The sequence below is a fragment of the Urocampus carinirostris genome, chromosome 17 (assembly GCF_059441175.1).
Source record: "Urocampus carinirostris isolate Australia breed hairy pipefish chromosome 17, RoL_Ucar_1.0, whole genome shotgun sequence".
Lineage (NCBI taxonomy): Eukaryota > Metazoa > Chordata > Actinopteri > Syngnathiformes > Syngnathidae > Urocampus > Urocampus carinirostris.
The window spans coordinates 8,882,837-8,906,480 of record NC_142365.1 but is presented as its reverse complement, the minus strand read 5'-3'; the positions used below and the strand labels follow the sequence as shown (position 1 = coordinate 8,906,480).

General features: G+C 41.0%; 1 protein-coding gene across 2 annotated transcripts in view; it reads left to right on the top strand.

Annotated features, from left to right (window-relative positions):
• Nucleotides 1–22,930, top strand: part of camk2a (calcium/calmodulin-dependent protein kinase II alpha) — a 29,393-nt gene extending 6,463 nt beyond the window's left edge. The window contains exons 4-19 of one of the 2 annotated variants that reach the window (XR_015847415.1): nt 500–554; nt 2,862–2,927; nt 2,995–3,067; nt 5,414–5,516; nt 5,688–5,771; nt 8,097–8,191; nt 8,259–8,381; nt 8,461–8,544; nt 10,789–10,831; nt 13,305–13,342; nt 14,771–14,819; nt 14,887–14,962; nt 15,042–15,136; nt 16,664–16,892; nt 18,138–20,830; nt 20,939–22,930. Coding sequence is in view for 1 of the 2 variants with exons in the window: in XM_088321628.1 (XP_088177754.1) it covers nt 500–554; nt 2,862–2,927; nt 2,995–3,067; nt 5,414–5,516; nt 5,688–5,771; nt 8,097–8,191; nt 8,259–8,381; nt 8,461–8,544; nt 10,789–10,831; nt 13,305–13,342; nt 14,771–14,819; nt 14,887–14,962; nt 15,042–15,136; nt 16,664–16,892; nt 18,138–18,141 (1,217 nt within the window). In the remaining variant the exon portion in view is untranslated. Of the gene's footprint in view, nt 1–499; nt 555–2,861; nt 2,928–2,994; nt 3,068–5,413; nt 5,517–5,687; nt 5,772–8,096; nt 8,192–8,258; nt 8,382–8,460; nt 8,545–10,788; nt 10,832–13,304; nt 13,343–14,770; nt 14,820–14,886; nt 14,963–15,041; nt 15,137–16,663; nt 16,893–18,137 lie in introns of both variants that reach the window. The other variant, XM_088321628.1, reaches the window with a different exon arrangement.
• Nucleotides 22,931–23,644: the final 714 nt, after the last annotated feature.

Sequence of the window (23,644 nt, the reverse complement as noted above, 5' to 3'; positions counted from 1 at the left end):
TGTCAGCCAATCACAAACCTCACACCTCTAACCTTCATCCACCTCGCAAATGTCACCCTATGTTGCATCACACACACTAAATGTGAGACTTTTATCATATTTATAATAGCATGTGGAAGTCGCCCCGCTGCTACTTCCACCCACGTGCAAGCACCCACATCAACGCACCTGGGTTAAAAAAGCTCTTAGAGAGAAACAATTATATTTTTTCCCTGCTAACACTCCTACACACTGCAGCAAGGGCGTCCGCGTACTGTTGTGTGTTGTCGGGAGGCTTTTGACGCTTTCACCTAAAGACACTGTTGCTTAGCAACGCACACACAGAGCCAGTGTTGTTATATAAGCCTCCTCGGTATCTGCGGAGCATCACCCGCCCACACAGAGATGCCATTGGACGCTCGGACCGATGAGAGCCTTCTCATTGGCTTGTTTGGTCCACCCGAGGTCATTTTAACTCTTAGGCGCACCTGTTAATCACAATTTTGTTGCTCTCTTGCAGTGAGGCTTCATGACAGCATCTCGGAGGAGGCCCATCATTACCTTATCTTTGATTTGTGAGTCTTTTTTTGGTTTTATGACGGGGGTCACCAATATTTTTTTTTGAGTCGGGAGCTAATTTCTTGTTATTGATTATCGTTAAATTCAGCCCGGTGGCCTTGAGGGTAGGGTGCCTGCCCCGAGACTCGGAGGTCGCTGGTTCAAGCCTCAGCCGAGTCATACCTAAGACTTACAACATTGGTACTCATTGCCTCCCTGCTTGGCGATCTGCATTAGGGGTTGTAATTTGGTGGTTTGGTCACCTAATGACTCCCAACACATGAGTTGGGTTGGGCGAGGGGGCTGGGAATCCCCTCCTCGGTATCGATCTCCCAGAAAGAGTCAGAAATGTGAATGTGTTCTTGACTCTAGCCACCTCCTACTAGGGGGATATGGCTCCGGTATATATAGATTATCGTTAAGGGTTTCTGTTAAGTTTCTAGTTTAGTAGGGTGGTTCTCAACTCGTCTGACTTCAGGACCCACCTTTCAGACCTTATGACTAGTTTCGACCCAAATTATGAAAAAAATTCAACATACGAAAAACAAAATGACCAGGAAAACCAAAACGACTTCAAGTACCATATATACTGGCACATCGCATGTAAGCTAACCCTTAAAATTGCTTTAAAACAGCCACATACTAAAATAAATTGAAAATATTATTAAAGCGTGTACTTAAACAATAATCATTTTTATATTATGTTGATAATAAAGATGAATATACTAGTAAAAAGTGTTTAAAATGTACCGTTTACCTAATAGTTCAAATTAGTTATCTGACTACATTAACCAAACACAACCTACATTCACGCAACAATTTGTGCGCGCTCGTTCCTTGAGGGAAAATGAACAGGAAAGCCGACATTTTCACACGGGGGCAGATTTATTTCCCTAACAAAAGAACTAAGTGAACTCCATCGGAGACGGCCGAAGAAGCGACGTTGGAGTCTCTGGGAAGCCTTTTTCTGAAGTCCTTTAGCTTTTTCTTCTTGGCCCACGTCTCCCCGCAAGATGGCGTCTCGGCTCCTCCCATGGGCGTGCCAAGGAATTGTTTGCGCCCATCGTTCTCACTACACAGCGCCTTGATGTCTTGAACATTATGTGTCAGCACACACACGCATCCTGTTATCAACGGAACTAGACAAAATATTATGCATTTCGAACAGCTTGCCCTGACATTGAACTACAGCCCAGTCAGTAAATATCTTTTGCATTATGAGTCAATCGTATAAAATCCTTTATAGTCAAATGTATAAAATCCTTCAAAAGCTAAAAATATAACATTTTTTAAACCATTTACGGTACCTTCTAGCAGCGCTTCAATGGCACTCGGACAACAATTTTGTAATAATTGCCTTTTTCCACTCGATGGTTGTGTTTCCTTTTTTTCCATAACCAAACTTTTTTTATACGCATAAGTATGGGAATAAAAAGTAGATAAAACTAACAAACTCACAATAAAATGAGACGTGGTCCCTCTCAAACACAATTGAGACGGTGCCAATTGACTGAAGAAGAAGAGATCGAGCTGGGCATTATCGCCATCTACTGTAAGGAGTGTATTTGACCTTTTTTTCTTCTTCTTGGCATTATTTTGATAAGGCAACGACCTGCGATCTACTTTTGGGTCCCAACCCACCAGTTGAGAAACACTGGTTTAGTAGACAATCAAAACAAGGAGAGAAGACATCAATAGATTTTGAACTTGCAAGGACAACAGGAGAGGACCCTAACCTCGTTTCTGTACCATGAAATTGTTCAACCTCTGACTAATTTCCGAAGGCCAGGCCCCTTATAACATTAATTATAATAATAATAACAATAATAATCCATCAATTTTCTGTGCCGGTTATGCTCAGTAGGGTCGCGGGGCGCTTGGGCCCATCCCAGCTATCTTCCGGTAGTGGGCAGGGGACACCCTCAACTGGTTACAATAATAATAATAATTATTATTATTATAAGTTCTCATTCACTTTGTAATCATTCATCTATTTGGGATGTACATGACATAAAAAAGGCAATAGATTTGACCTCATCATAGTAGTTTTAGTCATGGTACCACGTTGTACAACGTTGTTACAGCTGAACTGTTTCCCATTATGCTCCATTGCATAAAAAGGGAAAATAATATGTATCTGATGGGTCCTCACCCTATTTCTCCTTGTAAATTCAAAAAACATCGATGTCTTATCTCCTTATTTTGAGTGTCTACTAAAGTTCTTAAGTTCCTGCAGGCACCACATTGGTGACCCCTGTTCTATGACATCATTTTCGGTGTGTTCAGGAGTGTTGGAAATGTCAATTTCTTATTTCCTGTGTCAGGGTGACGGGCGGAGAGTTGTTTGAAGACATTGTCGCGCGAGAGTATTATAGCGAAGCGGACGCCAGGTGAGCTTTCATTTGCTTGCATGAATGTTTTTGTCATTCTAATTTTTTATCATTATTTCATCGACAGCCACTGCATCCAGCAAATCTTGGAGGCGGTGCTTCACTGCCACCAAATGGGCGTTGTCCACCGTGACTTAAAGGTAATGCAATTAAATATATATATATATATATATATATATATATATATATAGGGCTGCAACAACCAATTGAAAAAAAATGTTCAAAAGCATTGGCAACTACCTCATTGATTCGTGTTGTCGCGCTATTTATGAACCATCAAGCACGTTAAATCAATGTAAATAAGTGAATTGGAACTTGTGAAGTTGTAGGATTGGTAGTACCATTTTGGTCTGGCAGAGGGCGCCTTGACACAGTTTTTGTATATATTACATTTTTATGAAATAATTTTCCGCTGAATATCATTACAAACAAATTTAGCGTGAAAGTGTCAAACTTTACAAAGTTAACGGTTGAAATAACATGGAGCTGTATGAAAAGCGTCCTTCTCGTTTGAGATACGGGAGCCGAGTAAAAAGTTCCGATCTCTCCAAGCAAAAAAGAGCTGTATGTAATTGCTGTTCACTATCTGTTTCGGAGGTGCCTCCCATGTTGTGTTAATGGGATTGACGTCACCGCTCTACAGCAACCAGGCCAAATAGGTCAAGTTTGAGTCCAATTTTCTTTGCCTAATTAAAAAAAAATTGTTTGGGAATATCCTTCTTTATGAAAATTGCAACTCCATCACCTGTTTTTGTATTTTTGTTCACACTTACCATTTTGTAGCCCTCAAGATGGAACTTTCAGTCTTTTATCCCCATTTATTCATGTTCCTGAAATTCCAATAATGATAAATTTTGTTTGGAAACTCCAGGTGATCCTTTGTATGATCAAAATCCACATGGAGACTTCTGGCATTTAGATGAATAATTGATAGTTTATCTTCTGGAGTTAGTTGTTCATCAAATTGTGAGTCTGTGGGAAAAAAGGCTTGTTTGAGTGTTATTGTTTGCATTGAAGCATCAACAATAAGTGGGACACAATCATGAAGTGGAACACACTTTATTGGATATTTTCAACTTTTTTAACAAATAAAAAGCAAAAACGTGGGTGTGCAAAATGATTCAGCCCATTGAGTTAATACTTTGTAGCGCCACATTTTGCTGCGATTACAGCTGCGAGTCGCTCGGGGGATATGTCTCTATCAGTTTTCCACATCGAGAAACTGATATTTTTGCCCATTCCTCCTTGCAAAAAAGCTCAAGCTCAGTGAGGTTGGATGGAAAGCGCTTGTGTACAGCAGTTTTCAGTTCTTTCCACAGATTCTCAATTGGATTGAGGTCTGGACTTTAACTTGGCCATTCTAACATCTTGATATGTTTTTGATGAACCATTCCATTGTAGCTTTTGCTTTATGTTTTGGATCATTGTCTTGTTGGAAGACAAATCTCCGTCCCAGTCTTAGGTCTTTTGCGGACTACATAAGGTTTTCTTCCAGTATGGACCTGTATTTGAAATTAAGAAATGGCTTCCTTCTTGCACCTCTTCCATAAAGGCCAGATTTGTGCGGCATACGACTAATTGTTCTCCTACCTCAGCTGTAGACCTCTGCCAGAGTGATCATGGGCCTCTTGGCTGCATCTCTGATCAGTTTTCCCCTTGTATGAGCTGAAAGTTTAGGAGGACGGCCCGATTTTGGTAGATTTGCAGTGGTCTGATTCTCCTTCCATTTCAATATTATTCCTTGCACGGTGCTCTTTGGGTTGTTTAAAGCTTGGGAAATCTTTTTGTATCCAAATCCAGCTTTAAACTTCTCCATAACAGTATCACAGACCTGCCTGGTGTGGTCCTCGATCTTCATGATGCTCTCTGCACTTTAAACAGATCTCTGAAACTATCACAGTGCAGGTGCATTTATACAGAGACTTGATTACACACAGGTGGATTCTTTTTATCATCGTTAGTCATTTAGATCAACATTGAATCATTCAGAGATCCTCACTGAACTTCTGGACAGAGTTTGCTGCACTGAAAGTAAAGGAGCTGAATCATTTTGCACATCCACTTTTTCGTTTTTTATTTGTTAAAAAAGTTTAAAATATCCAATAAAGTGTGTTCCATTTCATGATTGCGTCCCACTTATTGTTGATGCTTCACAAGAAATTACAGTTTTATATATTTGTTTGAAGTCTGAAATGTGTCAAAAGGGGACACAGTTCTAGGAGGCCAAATGGTTTTGGAAGCCACTGTATCTTCAGAAATTTTGATTGTGGTAGCTCTTCTATCTCCTCGGATTTATCCAAATTGTTTTGATAGTGTCTCCTCTTTCTTTAATCCGTCTGTTGAAAAGCAAAAGTGTACAAAAGGAGCAAAAAGAGCAATGGATGATATCCCAGCCGTGTGGGTCGAGATAACAAGGAACAATCTGATATGCGAGCTTCTCGTTTGAGATACGGAAGTTCAAGTGAGAAGTGTTGCTGTCATTGCAGCCGGAGAACCTGCTGTTGGCCTCCAAGTCCAAGGGGGCGGCGGTCAAACTGGCCGACTTCGGTCTCGCCATCGAGGTGGAAGGGGAGCAGCAGGCCTGGTTTGGTGAGACGACCTCGTCTTTATCTTCATCGATTGTCGGGATTTTCATCATCCTCATTGCGCTCGTCGGTGTAGGGAACACTCGACTCACTTCATCTGTATCGCCATGACAACCACCCGGCAACCACGTTGCTAAGGCTTTGTGCTTATGTGCGGGTGTGCTTGTCTTCTCAGGCTTTGCTGGGACACCCGGATACCTTTCTCCTGAAGTTCTACGGAAAGATCCTTACGGGAAGGCCGTGGACCTGTGGGCCTGTGGTCAGATTGCAACCGTCTCCACCTTGTCCCTCGCAGTCCACCACTCTTTCTTCCTGTCTTCTTCATTCCCTTCCTCTGTTCCTCTCCTTTACTCTTCACTTTATCTCATCATCCATTCATTCACACAGGGTCAACCCAAGGAATTCAAAATGCAGTTCTGATGTTTATTCCATTTATTAAGGCACAAATAAATCCAGGCCTATCTAGGTGAAAAGTAATTCCCTCCCTTTGTTGAATCACAAAGTAACCATGACTGACCAAAGTTTTCGGAAAGCTGAGTTTAATTCCACAGGCCACACCCAAAATGGATTGCCACCACTGGTCTTGAAACAAGAAATCACTTAAACGGAATTTGTTTGACAAAGTGAAGTAGGCTATAAAATCTCAATGACACCATTGGCATGCCACAATCTTAAGAAATTCCAGAGAAATTCAAAAAACAGTGATCGTAATCCATCAGTCCAGAAAATGTCATATAGCCATTTCCCAGGCTATAGGGCTCCAGCAACCAACTGTCAGAGCCATTATCTACAAATGGAGAAAACTGGGAACAGTGGCAACCCTTCTCATGAGTGGTCAACTGAGTCAAATTACTCCAAGGGTGTGACGACTTCCCATCTAAAGAGCTGCAGGTCTCACTGGCCTCAGTTAAGCTCAGCGTTCAGTGACTCCACTGTAAGAAAGGCACAGGCCAAAAATGGCAACCATTTGAGAGTTTCCAGGCAAAAACCACTGCTATCACCAAAGAACCCAAAGAGCTATCTCACATTTTCCAAAAAGTATCTAGATTATCCTCAAGACTTTTTGAGAAACATTCTGTGGACTGATGCGTCAAAACCTTTTGGAAGGTGTGTAGCCCGTCACATCTGGTGTAAAAATGGAACAGCATTTGCCAAATAGAACATGCCAACTGTAAAGCATGGTGGTGGCAGTGTGATGGTCTGGGCTTGCTTTGCTGCCTCAGGACCAGGACAACTTGCTGTGGTTGACGGAATAATAAATTCTGATGTTTCACATAGGGCCGGAAAGGTTTTTTTTTCTGGTGCCTTTCAAAACTGAATTTTGTATATCCTCAGGTTGTCTATTGGTGTTATTAAAATTGGTTTGTTGATCTGAAACCTTTGTAAGGGATAAATGAGCAAAAAACACAAAAATTAGGAAGGGGGCAAAAAGTTTTTTGCGACACTGTGTGTCCCTCTTAAAATGCCTCTCCTTCCTTCAATGACTTAAGATCATTGAGGCTCATTTTAACCATCGTTTTTGTGATTACTGGTAGAAATACAATGTTGCACTCCGGCCTAAATGTGTTAAAATGATTAATTTTATTTCTAAGCCAGAATACTCATGAAAATAGCCATACCTAGCAAAGAGGACGCAGGATGAGTGAGAGCGGAGAGTGTGATATGTGTACAGAGATCAGCTCACTCAATCAAATTGCTCAGGGTGCTAGGCAAGCGTTTTCTGGTGTTTATACTTTGTTCTGTGGGTTTTCATCATAAAGTGTCTCAACAGTGAAGATGCATTGTTTATTGAGCTTCCATATACAGGAATCCATTCACTATAAACTGAAGTTGGGACTATATATTCTGGACCGAACCCATCTTTTGTTGCCACGGCTTTACATATACTGAAATCAGAACAATACAGAGATAATTGGCACTTTTTTTTTACCTCAGAGCGAGATGTTCTCATGAAAAGCGCCATACCTGACTCATGAGCCATATGATCCCAACCTCTGTCCCAAACTATTCGTGTCTTGTACGTTCTCTCTGTTCATCGCCTTCCTTCCTCCACTTGTCTCCTTGTTTCCTCTCTTCAGGTGTGTCCTGTCTGCTGGGGTGTGTCTTTTGTGTCCTCAGGTGTGTATTGTCTGCTGGGGTGTGTCTTTTGTGTCTTCAGGTGTGTATTGACTTCTCAGGGGCCATATGTGTCCTTAGATGTCTCCTCAGTTGCACTTCTGCGTCATTAAATGTTTCCTGAGGTGTGTCCTCAGATGCGTCCTCTGTTGTCTTTTTACGTCTTCTCGTGTGTCCCTTTTTTGTTTGTACTAGAGTCCAGGAAATGACAAGAATTATTGTGTTTTGAGTCCCTATATGTAGCATACTTTTTGTGGTATACATTCTTAGACACCTTGTCACTTATTTATGTCCTTAAATCTGATCTTTTTGTATCAATTTGTTAGCTATCTACTTAGCATTATTGATGTTTTTGATGTTTATCGTGAGTGTAGTGTCTTTGTCAATGGACTGAGATGTATTCAATTTCCTTCCATCCTATGATGTCTCCTGCCGTATATCCTCCTCAGATGTATGTTTTTGCCCACAGGTGTGATCCTGTACATCCTCCTAGTGGGTTATCCTCCCTTCTGGGATGAAGACCAGCATCGTCTTTATCAGCAAATCAAAGCGGGAGCGTACGATGTACGAGATCACTCAGTTGTTGTCTGTCCGTCTGTTGCTGTGACGCTTAGCACCCTTGTCTTCTCAGTTCCCGTCCCCCGAGTGGGACACCGTGACTCCCGAGGCCAAAGATCTCATCAACAAGATGTTGACCATCAATCCATCCAAACGCATCTCTGCTGCTGAGGCTCTCAAGCATCCATGGATCTCTGTGAGCGACGGATCGTTGTTCTTTTTCATGACCGGTTGTCGGTTTGAGCGTGTGTTAATGGGGTTGTGTTTTTCCGCAGCATCGCTCCACAGTGGCATCCTGTATGCATAGACAGGAGACAGTGGAATGTCTGAAGAAGTTTAACGCCCGGCGCAAGCTCAAGGTAAGAGTGTTCTGAAATTCCCTCCTACCCATCGAGACGTCCTACCAATGCCCAGTGCGCATGCGCACGCATCCGGGAAATGTCCAGTTTTCATCCTACCTATCACGTGCTTTTTAAAGAGATCATACATTCAGTTGAAAGTGGCGAGTGCCTGTGATATTCGTTTTTATTTACTCTTATTTGACTCTCTCAGTACTTCAAAACATTGTTTTCTGACGTAGCATTTACGCCTGGCCAATTTTTCTGTGGCAGTTTGTTGACTACGGTAATCACACAGTATATGTGTATTGAATTGAACCTAGTTGACTCATTACGATCAATGTTGTGAAACATTGTATGCAATTAGATTGGAGATGGCACTCCAGGGTGTACTAAAGCCTTTAAAGAGAAAAAAAGAGGATAAAACACTATCAAGATAAAAGCATACCTGTCAACCTGTACGTTTTTGCCGTACAAAGTATGTTTATTATGCATTTTAAGACGTGTACGACGTACAAGAAAATCTGTACGGAAATACGCAAAGTTGTCAATTATGGGTACCATCCGGTATACTCTGAAAATCACCAAACGGCAAATCAATCAAGTCGAACCAGTTCGCCGCTATCTCGGCATCGGTTTCATTCATTGCAAACGAAGCGAGCGGTTTGATGCTACTGTGTGCATGCATCTGCCGCCTCGGATTTCATGTGGTAGTTATGTAGTGAAAGGAAGTCCGTCTCTTTTTAGAGAACCGGCTTTTTCGGCTCAACTCATTTAAGAGAGCCGGCTCTCAAACGGCTCACTTGCTTTGATGCATTATATTACGAATTATTATGTTGTATAAAGAAGTTAAGAAAACAAGTTAGTATAATAGGAGAAAATGAAGAAAGACAGGTTTGTGGTTATCCCTTTAATCAGTATATTACCAACAATAATTTAATGCAGAAAATGAATTAATAATTTGAACAAGGAAATGTATTATTCTACTTAATTCTATTTGCATGAATTTTTTCCTTCTATAGTGGATCCAAGCTACTTAATGTTTGAACTTTTTTATAATAAACCTCATTCATGTCAAGCAACTCAGTATCTCACAACAAAATGCTAATTAACAATATATATGATATAACGAAACACATGTACAATATAACATGTTAAACTACATAAATAAACACGTTTGGCAAAAAAAATATGGTGTAATATTATTTTGTATTTTGTAAGGGAAAATACGACATTTTGCAAGGGCATGGAGCCCTGGAGCTTGACAGGTATGTAAAAGACAGAAACATTTTTTAGAACATAGTGCTTAGAGCCTGGCCTAAGTTATAATTATAGAGAGTAGTACATCGTAACAATAGTGCAATAAAAATTAGTAGCAACAAAAAGTGAAAAAAACCCAAACTTAAGTCGCAAGATATGTTGTCAGTTTGGTGCGCTCGTTTAGGGTGTTGATGGCCCTGGGAAAGAAATGTATGAATGCCAACCCTCCTTTTATAGCATCAGTTCCAGGACCAGCATAAAAGGTGGACCCAATTGCGTAATGTTTAGCACAAGTTTTATTGAAAGAAAGAGGAAGATCCGGTATTCGCTGGACGCGGGAAGCAAGTCGCTCTCGCCCTTGTATTGTGACCCGAACATGGAAGTGGGTCTTCCGTGGCGAGCGATGGCAGTATCAGGAATGGAAAAACTGGTCGGGAGCCAGGACTGGGAGAGCAAAGTGTGGTCGGGGTTGGAAACGAGTCGTAAGCCAGGACGGGAGAGTAGACGTAGTCGGGATCAAAAATGGGTCGTAAGCCGGGACTTTAGAGCAGACGTGGTCAGGATCAAAACAGGTCGTAGCCGGAGACAAACGGGAGCAAAAACGGGACAGGCGTGAGTCTGGGTCGAAAAAGGCTTGCCTTGTATACACAGAGGTTCGCAGACGGACTGACAACAGGGGACAGACAGGACTAGGTTCAAATAGTGACAGTGAGCCAATCAGAACCCGCGGCGGTTGGCGCCAACTGAGCGAGCACAGCTGATTCCAATCAGTAAATGCATTGTTTGCAAAAATTCCGAGTCTCAGTATTGCTGGTTTTATTTAATTAGAAAACAAAATTGTTGTGGGATCGGCCTGTGGTAGGACATCTCCACAGGGTAGGACGTAGAACACCGGGTTAATGATTAGAATCCCGGAAAAATATGTGCAATAGCTGTTTCCATAGTAACGCTTGTGGAAACAGAACTTTGGAAATATTTCGACCTCCTTCTTCTGATTCTTCGCAGGGCGCCATCTTGACGACCATGTTGGCCACCCGCAATTTCTCAGGTGGGTCAACTGGTGCTGAGCTTCCGTCGTGAACTTTGACTCACATGCTAACAGCGGACTAGCTTCTGCTTAGCACGCAATTATCACATTTACACCGTGTGGGTGTTTGCGTGCGTGTACACATGCATGTGTGTGTATGAGCAGCTGTGATCGCATGTCAATCATCTTGTCGTCTATTTATAGCTGCTGTTGTTGTAGATACTTCCCGCTTCAAACAACATCACGAATTCCTGGTCCTGCTCATAAAGCTAGTTCTGTTTCAAGATTTGGTCCTAGTCCTCAACCAAAATTTTGAGTCCTGCCCAAATTTAGACCAGGGTCTCGTTGTGATCCATCTCCAGGCCTGCAAACTAACCAAGATCTAAGACACAGTCTTTATTGTCCTCTGTTCAAACTTCAGTCCTAATCTTAGAATAAATCTTCCCAGATCATTGAATAAATCTTGATCTGTGGTCTAGCCATAGACCTCAGTTCAGCAATAAGAAAGACATTGTCTCAAAATGGCCCTAATTCCCTAATTTTAGGCTGAGCCTGTTCTAGACTTGACCTGGTTCCAGTTTTGCCTTGTTTCCTCTGCAACCAATAATAATGTAACAGTTAAAGCCTGCTCCTATAGGCTACTCGTCCTAGTCCTGAGGCTAGACCTGGCTTGAGACATGGTACTAAACTTACATATAGTCATGATCCTAGGTCTGACCTTTGTCTAAATTCATATTTTGGTTATAGCCCTAGTCCAAATCCCATAGGCAATCAAGACAGTTTTGCAGTTCTAGGCCTCTAGGTCTACGTTATTTGGCTTTAGTGCTAAACCTTGTCCCAAAGTCAGAACATAGACTTAGTCCTGATACTTGAGCCAGACTTAATCAAAGTTTGGTTCTGGTACTAGTGTTTATCTTTGTCTCAATTTTTTCTAGCTCTAGTAGTAGTTCAAGACTCAGTCTCAGAAATGGTTGAAGGACTGGACCCATTGTCATTTGTCCTAGATCCATCCCAACCCCAGGCCTGGTCCCGGTTTTCTTTGTGATGCAAAACCTAAAGTATATATCATTCGTGGTGTCTGTTGTGTATCTTGTGTCACGTTGGAGGAATGTTTGGTGTCAAGTGTTTGCTAAAAGTGGCTTCATACTCCACTCCTGCTGCACTCCAAGCCCACATATGAACATTCGCTTGGATCTTGTGGTCCTGGACGCACGCTACTGGATTTGTTTTCTTTTTTTTGCGTCCGTTTTGATTAAGATAGTTTTTATCTCCTGGGACGGTTGATTGCCTGGATTGTTTTGAGGTCTAGATTTGGACATGGACTCCATAATGCTTATAATGCATAGTGATGGAGTTGTAAGTACAGGGCAGTCGCTCTTTGAGTAATGTTGGAAGTACAAAAGGTTTTAAGTAGAGTAGAGTAGATGTCTATAGTAGTTGTGAGTTGAAATCAGAGTTTTTCAACCAGTGCGCCTTGAGATCTTGTCTATTATGCCGCAGGAATTTGCCCAATTTTAACTTTGCATTGTTGCCTTTTTCAATGATCAGTCAAGTAACTAACATTCATCCATTATCAGTAGTAGGCACCAGAGAACTGTTTTCTTAAATATACCAATTATCTGCTTATGCGGTGGCACAGTATATTCAATACCTTTTTTTGTTTGATGACATCGCATATGATTGCACTTGAAAAATGATAAAATAAATTAAAAATCTAGCTCGTTAATCTGCCAATTTGAATTATTATTTTTTTAATTCCACAAAGAGATAGAGCAGATAATTTTGGGAGATACCTTTTGCTCATTTGAAGCATTCTTTTTGTTTGTTTGTTTTTGAGAAACAAAAAGAAAATATATCAAAAGCAGTCTAAAATATGGTCGAATACAAAATTACAGCAACATAAAACCCGAAATGGAGAACCTACTTTACCTTGTGAGACACAAATGATGGGAAAACGTTGTACCATCCATTTAGGGACCATTATCATTGGAGCTTTTAGAAAAAAACTGGTGCCCAGAATTAATTTTTAAACCTTTTTGACGGGCAACGTGTCTGGAGTTTTTTTAGTGACAAAAAAGTTGAGAAACACTGGTTTAGATAGACCAGAAGAGTAGAACTTGTGGTACTAAGATACAGTACTACCAAGGCTCCTAGTTTTAAACAGTTATAGGTTTATGGTGGACTGAGTCATCTAGAAATTGTGATAGAACTACCGTGGAGGTCTTGATAGTACAGAGCTAGTATAAGCGGAGTCATAGCTAGGACCATTGGCATATGGCTCGAGATAGTGGTGAAGGAAATAGAGTGATAAGTAGAGTATAACGCTTGACTTGGTGGATGAATACATCCAGAAAGAGTAGATAGAGAGTCCTACAGAGCTCTGGAGTAGTTCAGGCTTCAGTTATGTGGCCCTTGGTCCAAGCATTGGCGCTTTTTGCCCTGTCGGTGACGCTTTTGTTCCTCTTGTGCGTCTTTGTGGTCGTACCGCCCGCAGGAGGGAAGAGCGGAAACAAGAAAACGGACGGGGTCAAGGTGAGCAATCCAGCAAACGTTTGTAATAAATTTTTGGAAAAATGAGCCTATAATTTATGCAAGGCTGATGTTTTAGGGGTTGACTGGGACTTTAAACCCTACTAATTTATTACCACTACCATTAATGATACAGTATAACATTGTATTGACATAGTGTTAAGGTGAATCTATAGTTACACACTGAACATAAGGAGAGAAGACATCAATGGATTTTGAAGATGCTAATAGAGAGGAGCCTTCAGATGAAAGAATTCTATTCCCCAATTATCCCAAAACATTTTTTAGCAGAGCGGGAAAAAAATCATATATTGTAATCTTTGCTACTTCGGTGCATTAAGGGTTGAAAAATATTCATTTAAATAAGTGAACTGCACTCGAACGCACCCAATCCATTATCCCCAATCTACTCTTTTTGAGAAAAGGTATCAGCAGAGCACATTTTTTTCAGGTTCGGGCCTCTGAGGCATGCAATTTTGGTCCGCCTAGAATGAAATGCGTTGCTTTTACCGTGATCCATTATCCCCCTTTAGACTCAAGCTGAAAGCAATGGCTGAGGAATCCAATTTGTGTCATGCATGGCAGCTTTCTTCACCCTGTTCTTTTCTACCTAAAATGAATAGCCTAGATCCATTATCCCCAGTCAACTATTGCTGGCAGACCAAATGTTAGAAATAGGCGTGGCTACATTGCTGATTTTCTCATAATGCGGGGGTTTCTGGTCTGCATTCACTGTGATAAAGGAGGGATGACAGTAATAATGGTAGCGGTACCAGGTATCGTACACTTTAAAGTCAGGTAGCGTTATTGAGCTGAAAATGTATTGTATTTGACCATTTCTAGTTCTCGTTCGAAATACCGTCAAAAGTATTTATACCTTGAAACAAGATATCTGACCAGTATCGATACTTGCTACACACACACAAAATTGTACTCAAATGCAAATTAAAAATGATATAAATGTGTATTAAAATCATTGTCACATGGAAAAACTAACCTCTACTTTTAATCACCATTACTTTGTGATAGCATCGTAGTAACATAGTAATAATAATAATAATAATAATAATAATTTCCTTGTATTGTCATTCTGTGTAACAATGTACACAGAACGAAATGTCGATTGCACCTGACCCCTTGTAGCGAGCCGATGCAGCCGCAGCCAACAGAGGGCGCCGCCGACCACTTTTTAAGTCTTAGGAATGACTCGGCCGGGGCGCGAACCATCGACCTCCCAGTCTCAAAGCGGGCGCCTTACCATCTAGGCTACTGAGCTGTAGTAACTTAGTAGTAACATTGTAATAACATAAATTTTTATTTTATGTCAGATTTGTAGTCTTATGCGCTAATCAGCAACAAAAAAGTAGCTCTCAGCTTCACAAATCTCGGTGACCCCTAATGGAAATTGACACACACTTCTGATTACCGCAGGAATCGTCAGAGAGTACGAACACCACCATCGAGGACGAAGACACAAGAGGTACGTGCACACACACACACACCTAGCGCGCGAACGTGCAAACTCAAACCAGGTGTCTTCACGCAAGTGAGGAAGCAGGACATCATCAAAGTGACGGAAATGCTGATCGAAGCCATCAGTAACGGCGATTTCGAGAGCTACACGTAAGTAGCTCGTCGTGGGATCGTTTGCTACAGTTTGCTAGCGTTTGCTAGCGACTCACATTCCAGTCTTTCCCCTCAGCAAGATGTGCGACCCAGCCGTGACGGCCTTCGAACCCGAGGCGTTGGGGAACCTGGTGGAAGGCTTGGACTTCCATCGCTTTTATTTTGAAAACTGTGAGTGGGTTTCCAGTTCCTGTCGGTTTTCTCTCGATTCGTGTACTATATGGATGGGAGTTTTGGCTCTTTTTAGGGAACCGGCTTCCAAACGGTTCTTCAGATGCTTTTATTGATATACGTTATGACCAATAATAATGAAACATTACGACTCAAATCAATTCATTTTGAAATGTTATGATGATGCTATATTACAGTAGCCTTTATTGTTTCATTATACAGGGAACCTAATTTAACCTCACCTAAATGCCCAATTGTTTATAATTACCGCAGAAATGACGGCACTTATATGGACCAGTCACGTGTGCCTTCAAGAGAGTGGGTGGGAGAGAAACAGTAAGAGAGGGGTAGAGAGGGACAGGGAGAAAATGAAAAAGAGAGAGGATGAGAGGGAGAAAGAAAGACAGAGATGGAGAGATGGAGGGAGTATGACAGAGAGAAAAAAAAGAGGGAGAAAGCTTGAGAGCGGGGGAAAGTTAGCATACCTGTCAACCTTCATGGCTTCATGCCAGTACAAACTGTCTTGTTTTCCCTTACAAAATAATCGTACACCATGTTTTTTTTTTCCGGAATGATGCATGATGGGAAATCCCCAGGCGGCAGATGCATGCGATTGACAAATTTGCGTTTTTCCGTACAGATTTCCTTGTACGTCGTACTCGTCTTAAAATGCATAAAAAACGTACTTTGTACGGCGAAAGCGTACAGGTTGACAGGTATGAGCTGGAGAGACGAATAGAGAGAAGACAGAGAGAGAGAGAGAGAGAGAGAGACAAAGAGTGAAAGGGAGAGAGAGAGAGCGACAAAGAGTGAAAGGGAGAGAGAGAGAGAGAGAGAGAGAGAAAGAGTGAAAGGGAGAGAGAGAGACAAAGAGTGAAAGGGAGAGAGAGAGACAGAGAGTGAAAGGGAGACAGAGAGTGAAAGGGAGAGAGAGAGAGAGAGAGAAAGACAAAGAGTGAAAGGGAGAAAGACAAAGAGTGAAAGGGAGAAAGACAAAGAGTGAAAAGGAGAGAAATTGAGAGAAATAAAAAGATAGAGGGAAATAAATAAAGAGGAGGGGAGAAATTAGAGAGAGTGACAAACAGTGAGAGAGAGAGAGAGAGAGAGGGAGAGAGAAGGAAAGGTAGAGAAAAACAGCAATAGTGAGAGAGAAAAAAGAGGGGAAAAGGAAGGTAAAGCGCAAGAGTGGGTGAAAAAAGAGAGATGGAAGAGGGAAAGAGAGAGAGCGAGTAAGAAAAAGAGAGGGAAAAAGAGAGAGAGAACGTGATAGAGAGGAAAAGCTAGCAAGAGAAAGAGATAGCAAGTGAGAGGAAGAGAGTGACAGGGAAAGAGAGGGCGAGCATGAGACAAAAAGAGCGACAGAAAAAGGAAGAGAGAATGAGAGAGAGCAAAAGAGAAAGGAAAAGAGAGAGTGAAAGGCAGAGAAAGAGTGAAGGACTGAGAGAGAGCGAACGTGTCCCGAAGGGATCGGTCTCCTGATGTTCGGGTAGCCCCCTCTGATCTCCAAAGGGGTTTTTGCTTGTGCAGTGTGGTCCAAGAACAGCAAACCGGTCCACACCACCATCCTGAACCCACACATTCACCTGGTGGGCGAGGAGGCGGCCTGCATCGCCTACATCCGCGTCACGCAGTACATCGACGCCAACGGGACGCCGCGTACCGTCCAGTCGGAGGAAACCCGGGTCTGGCACCGCCGAGACGGAAAATGGCAGATCGTCCATTTCCACCGCTCCGGCTCGCCCTCCACTCTCAGCAAGTACGGGAGGCAAAACTCACCCCGAGAACTTCTGGGCGGGTTTCGAACTACCTGCATATTTATCACTCGCAAAGGTTTCAGATCATCAAACCGGTTTCAAAATCACATCGATACAAACAACCCAAGGCAATACAAAATGCAGTTTTGAATTCTTAATTTCATTTGATAACCACCCCCCAAAACCCCAAACCCATCCGACCCTAGGAGAAAAAATTAATTGACCCTCATGTTAGATCATTTTTGAAGGCCTACTGTAAATTGAGTTCCAGAACTACAAAATAAAAGCATAGAGCATATGGAAAACGTCTTTATCTAGTACCATGACTAAAAATAATGGGATCATGAGATAAAATCCACTGCCATTTCGTAAGTTATCTTTACCACTAGTGGTCCAGTACATTGACAACTACGCTAAAGTAATCTCTGTTCCGTTTATGTTCCACGAACATAGTTTATATTTAACACGCTAGCTGTTAGCTTTCAGCTAGCGTTCAACTAGCTAAAATGATCAAAGCATTTAGTCACTTAAAAAAAAAAAAACAAGCACTCATTTGAATACTGTAGTCCTCCTCTGGTGTCGTGATCCCACGGTGAAATTGCCGTATAGAGGGGAATGGACATCAAATAGCTAATCCGTTCTTGCACCCCAGATTAAAAACATTGAAACAAAAAATGGTATAGAGTAAGTACAATTTATGTGTAATGTACATTTATAGGGTTGAATAAAATGAATTATAAGTATATATTAAAAAAAAAACCTGATTCTATTCACCTTTAGTGAGATGTCACTTGAGCTGGTCTAGTGGAGTAGCAGGAGGATGTAGAGAGAGAGAGGAGACGGCGGATTCAAATTGAAAGCATTTGAAATATTCTGGCCATGCAACGCTGCGAGGGTAGCGATTAGTTTAATGGTATTTCTTGAGCATCGCAAGTTTCGTTTTCATGGTTGTCACGTTTTTGCTTCTCCCTTTAGCACCACTGCAAGCCTTGGACACATAGCGAATAAATATAGTACAAAAATACAGTATAAGGTTGCCGACTCGCAAAAACACAGGATTTTGAACTAAACGAGAAAAAAGTCATAGTGGGAGGGAATAATGTCAATGGCATATGTGTATTTTCATGATATGACACAAACCCATAGTTGAAAATGTTACAAGGTGGGGTCGCTGTATCCTGGGGGCGTCAAAGTAAAGCATTCGCTTATCTCTCCTGAGTTATTTTTTCCTCTTTGTTTTTGTTTAGCTAACTTCCTGTGTGGGCGGTCCTTCGACAAGGTTACCGTCGTCCCGACGACCAATAGATTAACAGCAGGCCCGGTCCCGTCGACATGCAGGAGGAGGGGCCAAAGGCGGGGCCAAACAACGTGATTGTTCATCTGTCCCTGACCAATCAGACCGCCTTCTTTTGTGTTTTTGCCACGCCCCCTCATTGTCTACGGTGTGTATGATATGATCAATGATGTGACTGATGATTGACAGCAACCCTTCTTAACCCCGCCCCCGTGGCTAGAGGCTTAGCTTAGCATAGCAAAGTGAAACGTATATTTATCGATTGTAATGGGAAAGCAATGGGCTGGTACTGGTGTGAGTCGTGTTTTGGTAACCAGCAGGAGGCGCTACGACATAACCCGATTTGTTCCATCCAGACGCTTCCTTCTCTCGTCTTTGACGTCTCGAGCTTCCATAAAACGCCTGCACTTAGACTCCGCCCACTCCTTCAGGCACCGCCCTTTCACCACATATGGGCGGAGTCTTGTTTATGACATAGTAATAATTCAAAAAATACAAGTATTCGACGCCGATGTGACGTTTTTTAAGCTTATCTGTCCGATTCCAGAGCTTTAACCATCGATTAGCTTCTTTGTGTTTTCTGTTTTCTACTTTTGTGTACACAAGTTGGGTTAAGTGTGCACATGATAGTGCATTTGTATGAGAGGCCATGTTTGAAGTACACGCTCTCACGTAAACATCATACTCTCATATAGACAGTCATACCTATGTACAAACATTATCGTGTTTAATAGAATGACTCCGAAGAAACATCGCTTTGACACGATAAAAATTAGTTTGTGTAAAGCTTATATCACAAATTTATTTGAACACTCAAAAAACTCAAAAACTAAACCTATTTGCCACAAAAGTGAGTACACCCTAAAGTGAAAGGTCCTGAAGTGTATGGTCTGAGTACTTCCAGTTTGACCCCCAACCTCTTCAATCCCTGACTGCCCTCTTGCCCCTATCTTTCTTATATAGCATTTGGATGTGATGCTGTGCACGTTCACTCAGCTTCTTTGAACATGCAACACAAGCCCTGTTGTGAGTGCATCCTGATTTTGTAAAACGCTGGAGGATCTTGGCCACTGTGCTGCAGCTCAATTTCAGGGTGTTGGCAACCATCTTGTAGCATTGGGCAGCCTTATGTAGTTCCACAATTCATTTTTAAGGTCCCCAGAGAGTTCCTTGCCATGGTGTGCCATTTTGGGAGTTCCAGTGACCAGTATGACAGACTACTTCAAATTTACACCTAAGACCTAATAAGAGTAACAAGTCAGATGGTATTTTGGTGAGAAAACGACAAGCAGTGCTTTGTTTGGAGAATTAGCGCTGTAGTGTCTTTGGGACGTACTCAGTATTGTTGCCAGGGATTTAAGTTATTGATGGCTATATTTTGAAAGTTTCTAAGGGGAAAAATAAATGTACACTGCTATATAAACTTTACACATACGTATTTTCATTGTGTCAAAGCTAGGTTTCTTCAGTGTTGTTATGTTAAACATTATAATGAAAATCTCTGCTGAAATCTGAGGGGTGTACTTACTTTCGTGACCTACTGTACTCTCTCACACAAATGACTATACTCTCATACACACACTATTATGCTGTCACACACATATTACTGTAATCTTTCACGTATATTTCTATCCTCTCACACATAATACTATACTAACTCCAGTTTGACGTCGAACTCTACAACATATACACACAGATCAGGGTACATCGCCATGGTTACCAAAAGTACTCAAAGTAAAAAATGCTGAGAGGTACAGTGATCATTACACTGTGTAAAAAAACTTGTAGTCATAAAGAATAGTTGTGTATGTGAGAGAGTATAATAGACTTTATAGTAGTGTTTTTGTGGGGGTACAGTATGTGTGTGAAAGCATAGTATTGTGTGTATGAGAGTATAGTAGTGTGTAAGACAGAGTATAATAGTGTGTGTGAGAGTATAGCAATGTGTAAGACAGAGTATAATAATGTGTGTGAGAGTATAGTAGTACATGTGTGAGAGTATAGTATTGTGTGTATAATGGTGAAGTAGTATGTGTGAACGAGTGTAGTATTGTGTGTATGAGAGTATAGTAGTGTGTAAGACAGAGTATAATAGTGTGTGTGAGAGTATAGTAATGTGTAAGACAGAGTATAATAGTGTGTGTGAGAGTGTAGTATTGTGTGTGTAATGGTGAAGTAGTTTGTGTGAACGAGTGTAGTATTGTGTGTATGAGAGTATAGTAGTAGGTGTGAGCAAGTATAATAGTGTGTGTGAGAGTATAGTAGTGTGTAAGACAGAGAATAATAGTGTGTGAGAGTATAGTAATGTGTTTATAAGAGTATAGTAGTAGGTGTGAGCAAGTATAGTAGTGTGTGTGAGAGTATAGTAGTGTGTAAGACAGAATAATAGTGTGTGAGAGTATAGTAATGTGTGTATGAGAGTATAGTAGTGTGTAAGACAGAGAATAATAGTGTGTGAGAGTATAGTAGTACATGTGTGGGAGTATAGTAATGTGTTTGTGAGAGTATAGTAGCCGGTGTGAGCAAGTATAATAGTGTGTAAGACGGAGTATAATAGTGTGTGTGAGAGTATAGCATCGTGTATATGATGGTGTAGTAGTAGGTGTGAACGAGTGTAGTATAGTGTGTATGAGAGTATAGTAGTAGGTGTGAGCAAGTATAATAGTGTGTGTGAGAGTATAGCATTGTGTATATGATGGTGTAGTAGTAGGTGTGAACGAGTGTAGTATAGTGTGTATGAGAGTATAGTAGTAGGTGTGAGCAAGTATAATAGTGTGTGTGAGAGTATAGTAGTGTGTAAGACAGAGAATAATAGCGTGTGAGAGTATAGTATTGTGTGTATGATGGTGTAGTAGTATGTGTATAGGAGTACAAGAGAGTATATTATTGTTTTTGCATGGGTTTGGCCGTCTGTATAGGAGTATGGTGCTTGTGCGAGAGTATGACGTTATCTGTGAAAGCAAGTATTATCGACTTCTCAAACGGCCTCTCATACATTTGTGCACGGATGCATGCACGTGTGCGTGCGTGTATACAATACGTGATATCCGCTTTCAATTGCATGCGTTTGAAGGTGTTTTTGGAGCTGCTTCGTAGTTACGTGATTTTACGCCCGACAAAGTACTTTTTAAAAAAAAATGACTACCGGATATTTCTTTCAATATGCTGACCATTCCCAGGACGTTCTTGAATCAGCTGTGTTTGTTCTTCTTTGTCGACTTTGAAAGTGAAATAGTTTGTGATCAGTGACGTTTTGATCGGCCATTGATGTCATCACAACAATGGTTCACAAAAATTATTTTTTTTTTTTTTACAGTGATACCTCGGTACTCAAACGTAATCCACTCAGGCTCGGTGTTCAAGTATTGAAACATGTTTTCCTATAGGAAGTAATGGTATTTATTTTAATTTGTTCCTTGGTAATACAAAATACACAGAATAGGAACAAAATGTGTGCTTAAACAACCATAAATACCCAAAACATTAACAAAATGTGTACCTAAACAACAACAAATATCAAAATGTGTGGATAAAAAAGATTAAACATAATAAAGATGAAAATGTAAACAAAATTAAGAATATACTGGACCTTTGTGGAGTAGCTAGCCTACTTAATTGGTTCCCTTTATTATCGGCAAAAATATGGGATAAAAGGGACTAATCACAATATGATTCTCAACGCATTTTATCAGACTGATGCTAGCTAGCCAAACGGGCTAGCGTAGCCAAAACATCTCATATATCTGTGTTTGAGTTCCGATCTTACGTTCTAATAACTTAGAATTTCACTTCCCCTTCCCCTTTATATTTCTTGGGACTCTATTATTGACAATAAATCACAATTAATTCTCAACACGTGTTGTTGGACTTAAAAATCCCTCTCGAAATGATGCTAGCTGACCGGGAGAGTGTAGCCAAGATGGCCACTCATCAATATTCAATATTTACCTTCTTCAACCTAATTGTAGTGCACACTTTACTTTCACCTTATCACTAACTTTCTTAAGACCCTTTATTATTATTATTATTATTATTATTATGGGCAAAAAAGGCAATAAAACGCACTAAATCACAATCAATTCTCAACATGTATTCTCGGACTGATGATCTCTCGCAAAATGCTACCCAATGGAGCTAGCGTAGCCAAAATGGCCGCTCACCTCCCTCAGTTATGTTTGGTTCCGATTTTTCGTTCAAATTCAAAACCAAAAATGACTCCATTTTTCTGTTTTTGCCCGAACACAAGTTGTTCATATACAGAGTCATTGGAGTACCGAGGTTTCGCTGTAGCTTTTATTCAGCTTTTTTCAAGGTGCGGAATGTATAACTTTTGAGTTGGTAAACTGCTTCGAAAGTCAAATCTTGTGCGCTCAGTGAAAAAGGTTCTGCCACCGACGATATCGGCACGCCTTACACCAACGAACCGGAATTCGTTTTCTTATTTTGTAGGGTTTTTTAGCTTTAGCATTGTTAGCAGCTGTTGCTTGCGCTCCGGGCTAAGACCAGGGATGCCGAACATGGCCGACGGTCACGTCTCTCAGGTGAAGCGACGACATAGAAAATGTACACACACCTAAAAAAAATAAATGAAAATGATTTAAAAAAAAGTCAGTGTTGTGACGTGTCAGCGGCTGCATGCTAACAGGAAGTGAACACAACACGGGGGAGAGAACGTGCACGTGTTTCCCCTGCGTTGTGCAGTGTTGTCAAATTTGAAAAAATCCATTAAAAAAGGGTTCATCAGAATGACTGTTTTTGTGTGATTATTTTTATTCTTCGCTTTTGATTGATAGTTTAGCTTGTAGCGCAAAGGTCGGGAACGCATGGCTCACGAGCCAGATGTGGCTCTTTTCATGAGTACATGTAGGGATTTTTATTCTAGCTTTAATTTTAAAAATCGTTGGAATTGAAATTCTTATTCTTTACTTTAATCAGTTCACAAATTTGTCTCCAGCTGTTGCTTGTGCTCCAACATAAACCCTTTTTTCTCTGAAGGATGCTAGAAATTCCTACACTCATAAAAAATGTTAATTACATTATTACTTTGAGTTCTTGGAGTTCTGATATGAATTACTAGTCCCTGAAAATGGAGTTGTAGAACTAGGCTGTTTGAAATGGGACACACAATTTATTAACACAGAGAATTAATTATATAAAAAAGGGGGGGATGGAGATTATGGGAGTTTCTGAAAAAAATTACATGGGAAAAATAGGAATGTAGTAGTCATTTTTTGTGCTGGAATTACTTGCCTTACATACATCTGGCTCGAAATAAAACAAAAATAAGGGCTGAAATTATTTCACTGTGATCTTCCAATCCTAGTGTATGCCAGTGCTTCTCAATTGTCTCTTTACCCAGTCTCTCTTTGCCTCGCTCCACGTTAAATATTCTTTTCATGGAGTCACTTAGGGCCTGCAAAACTTAGTGCATACACTTTATACTCAATGCTTAATGCATAA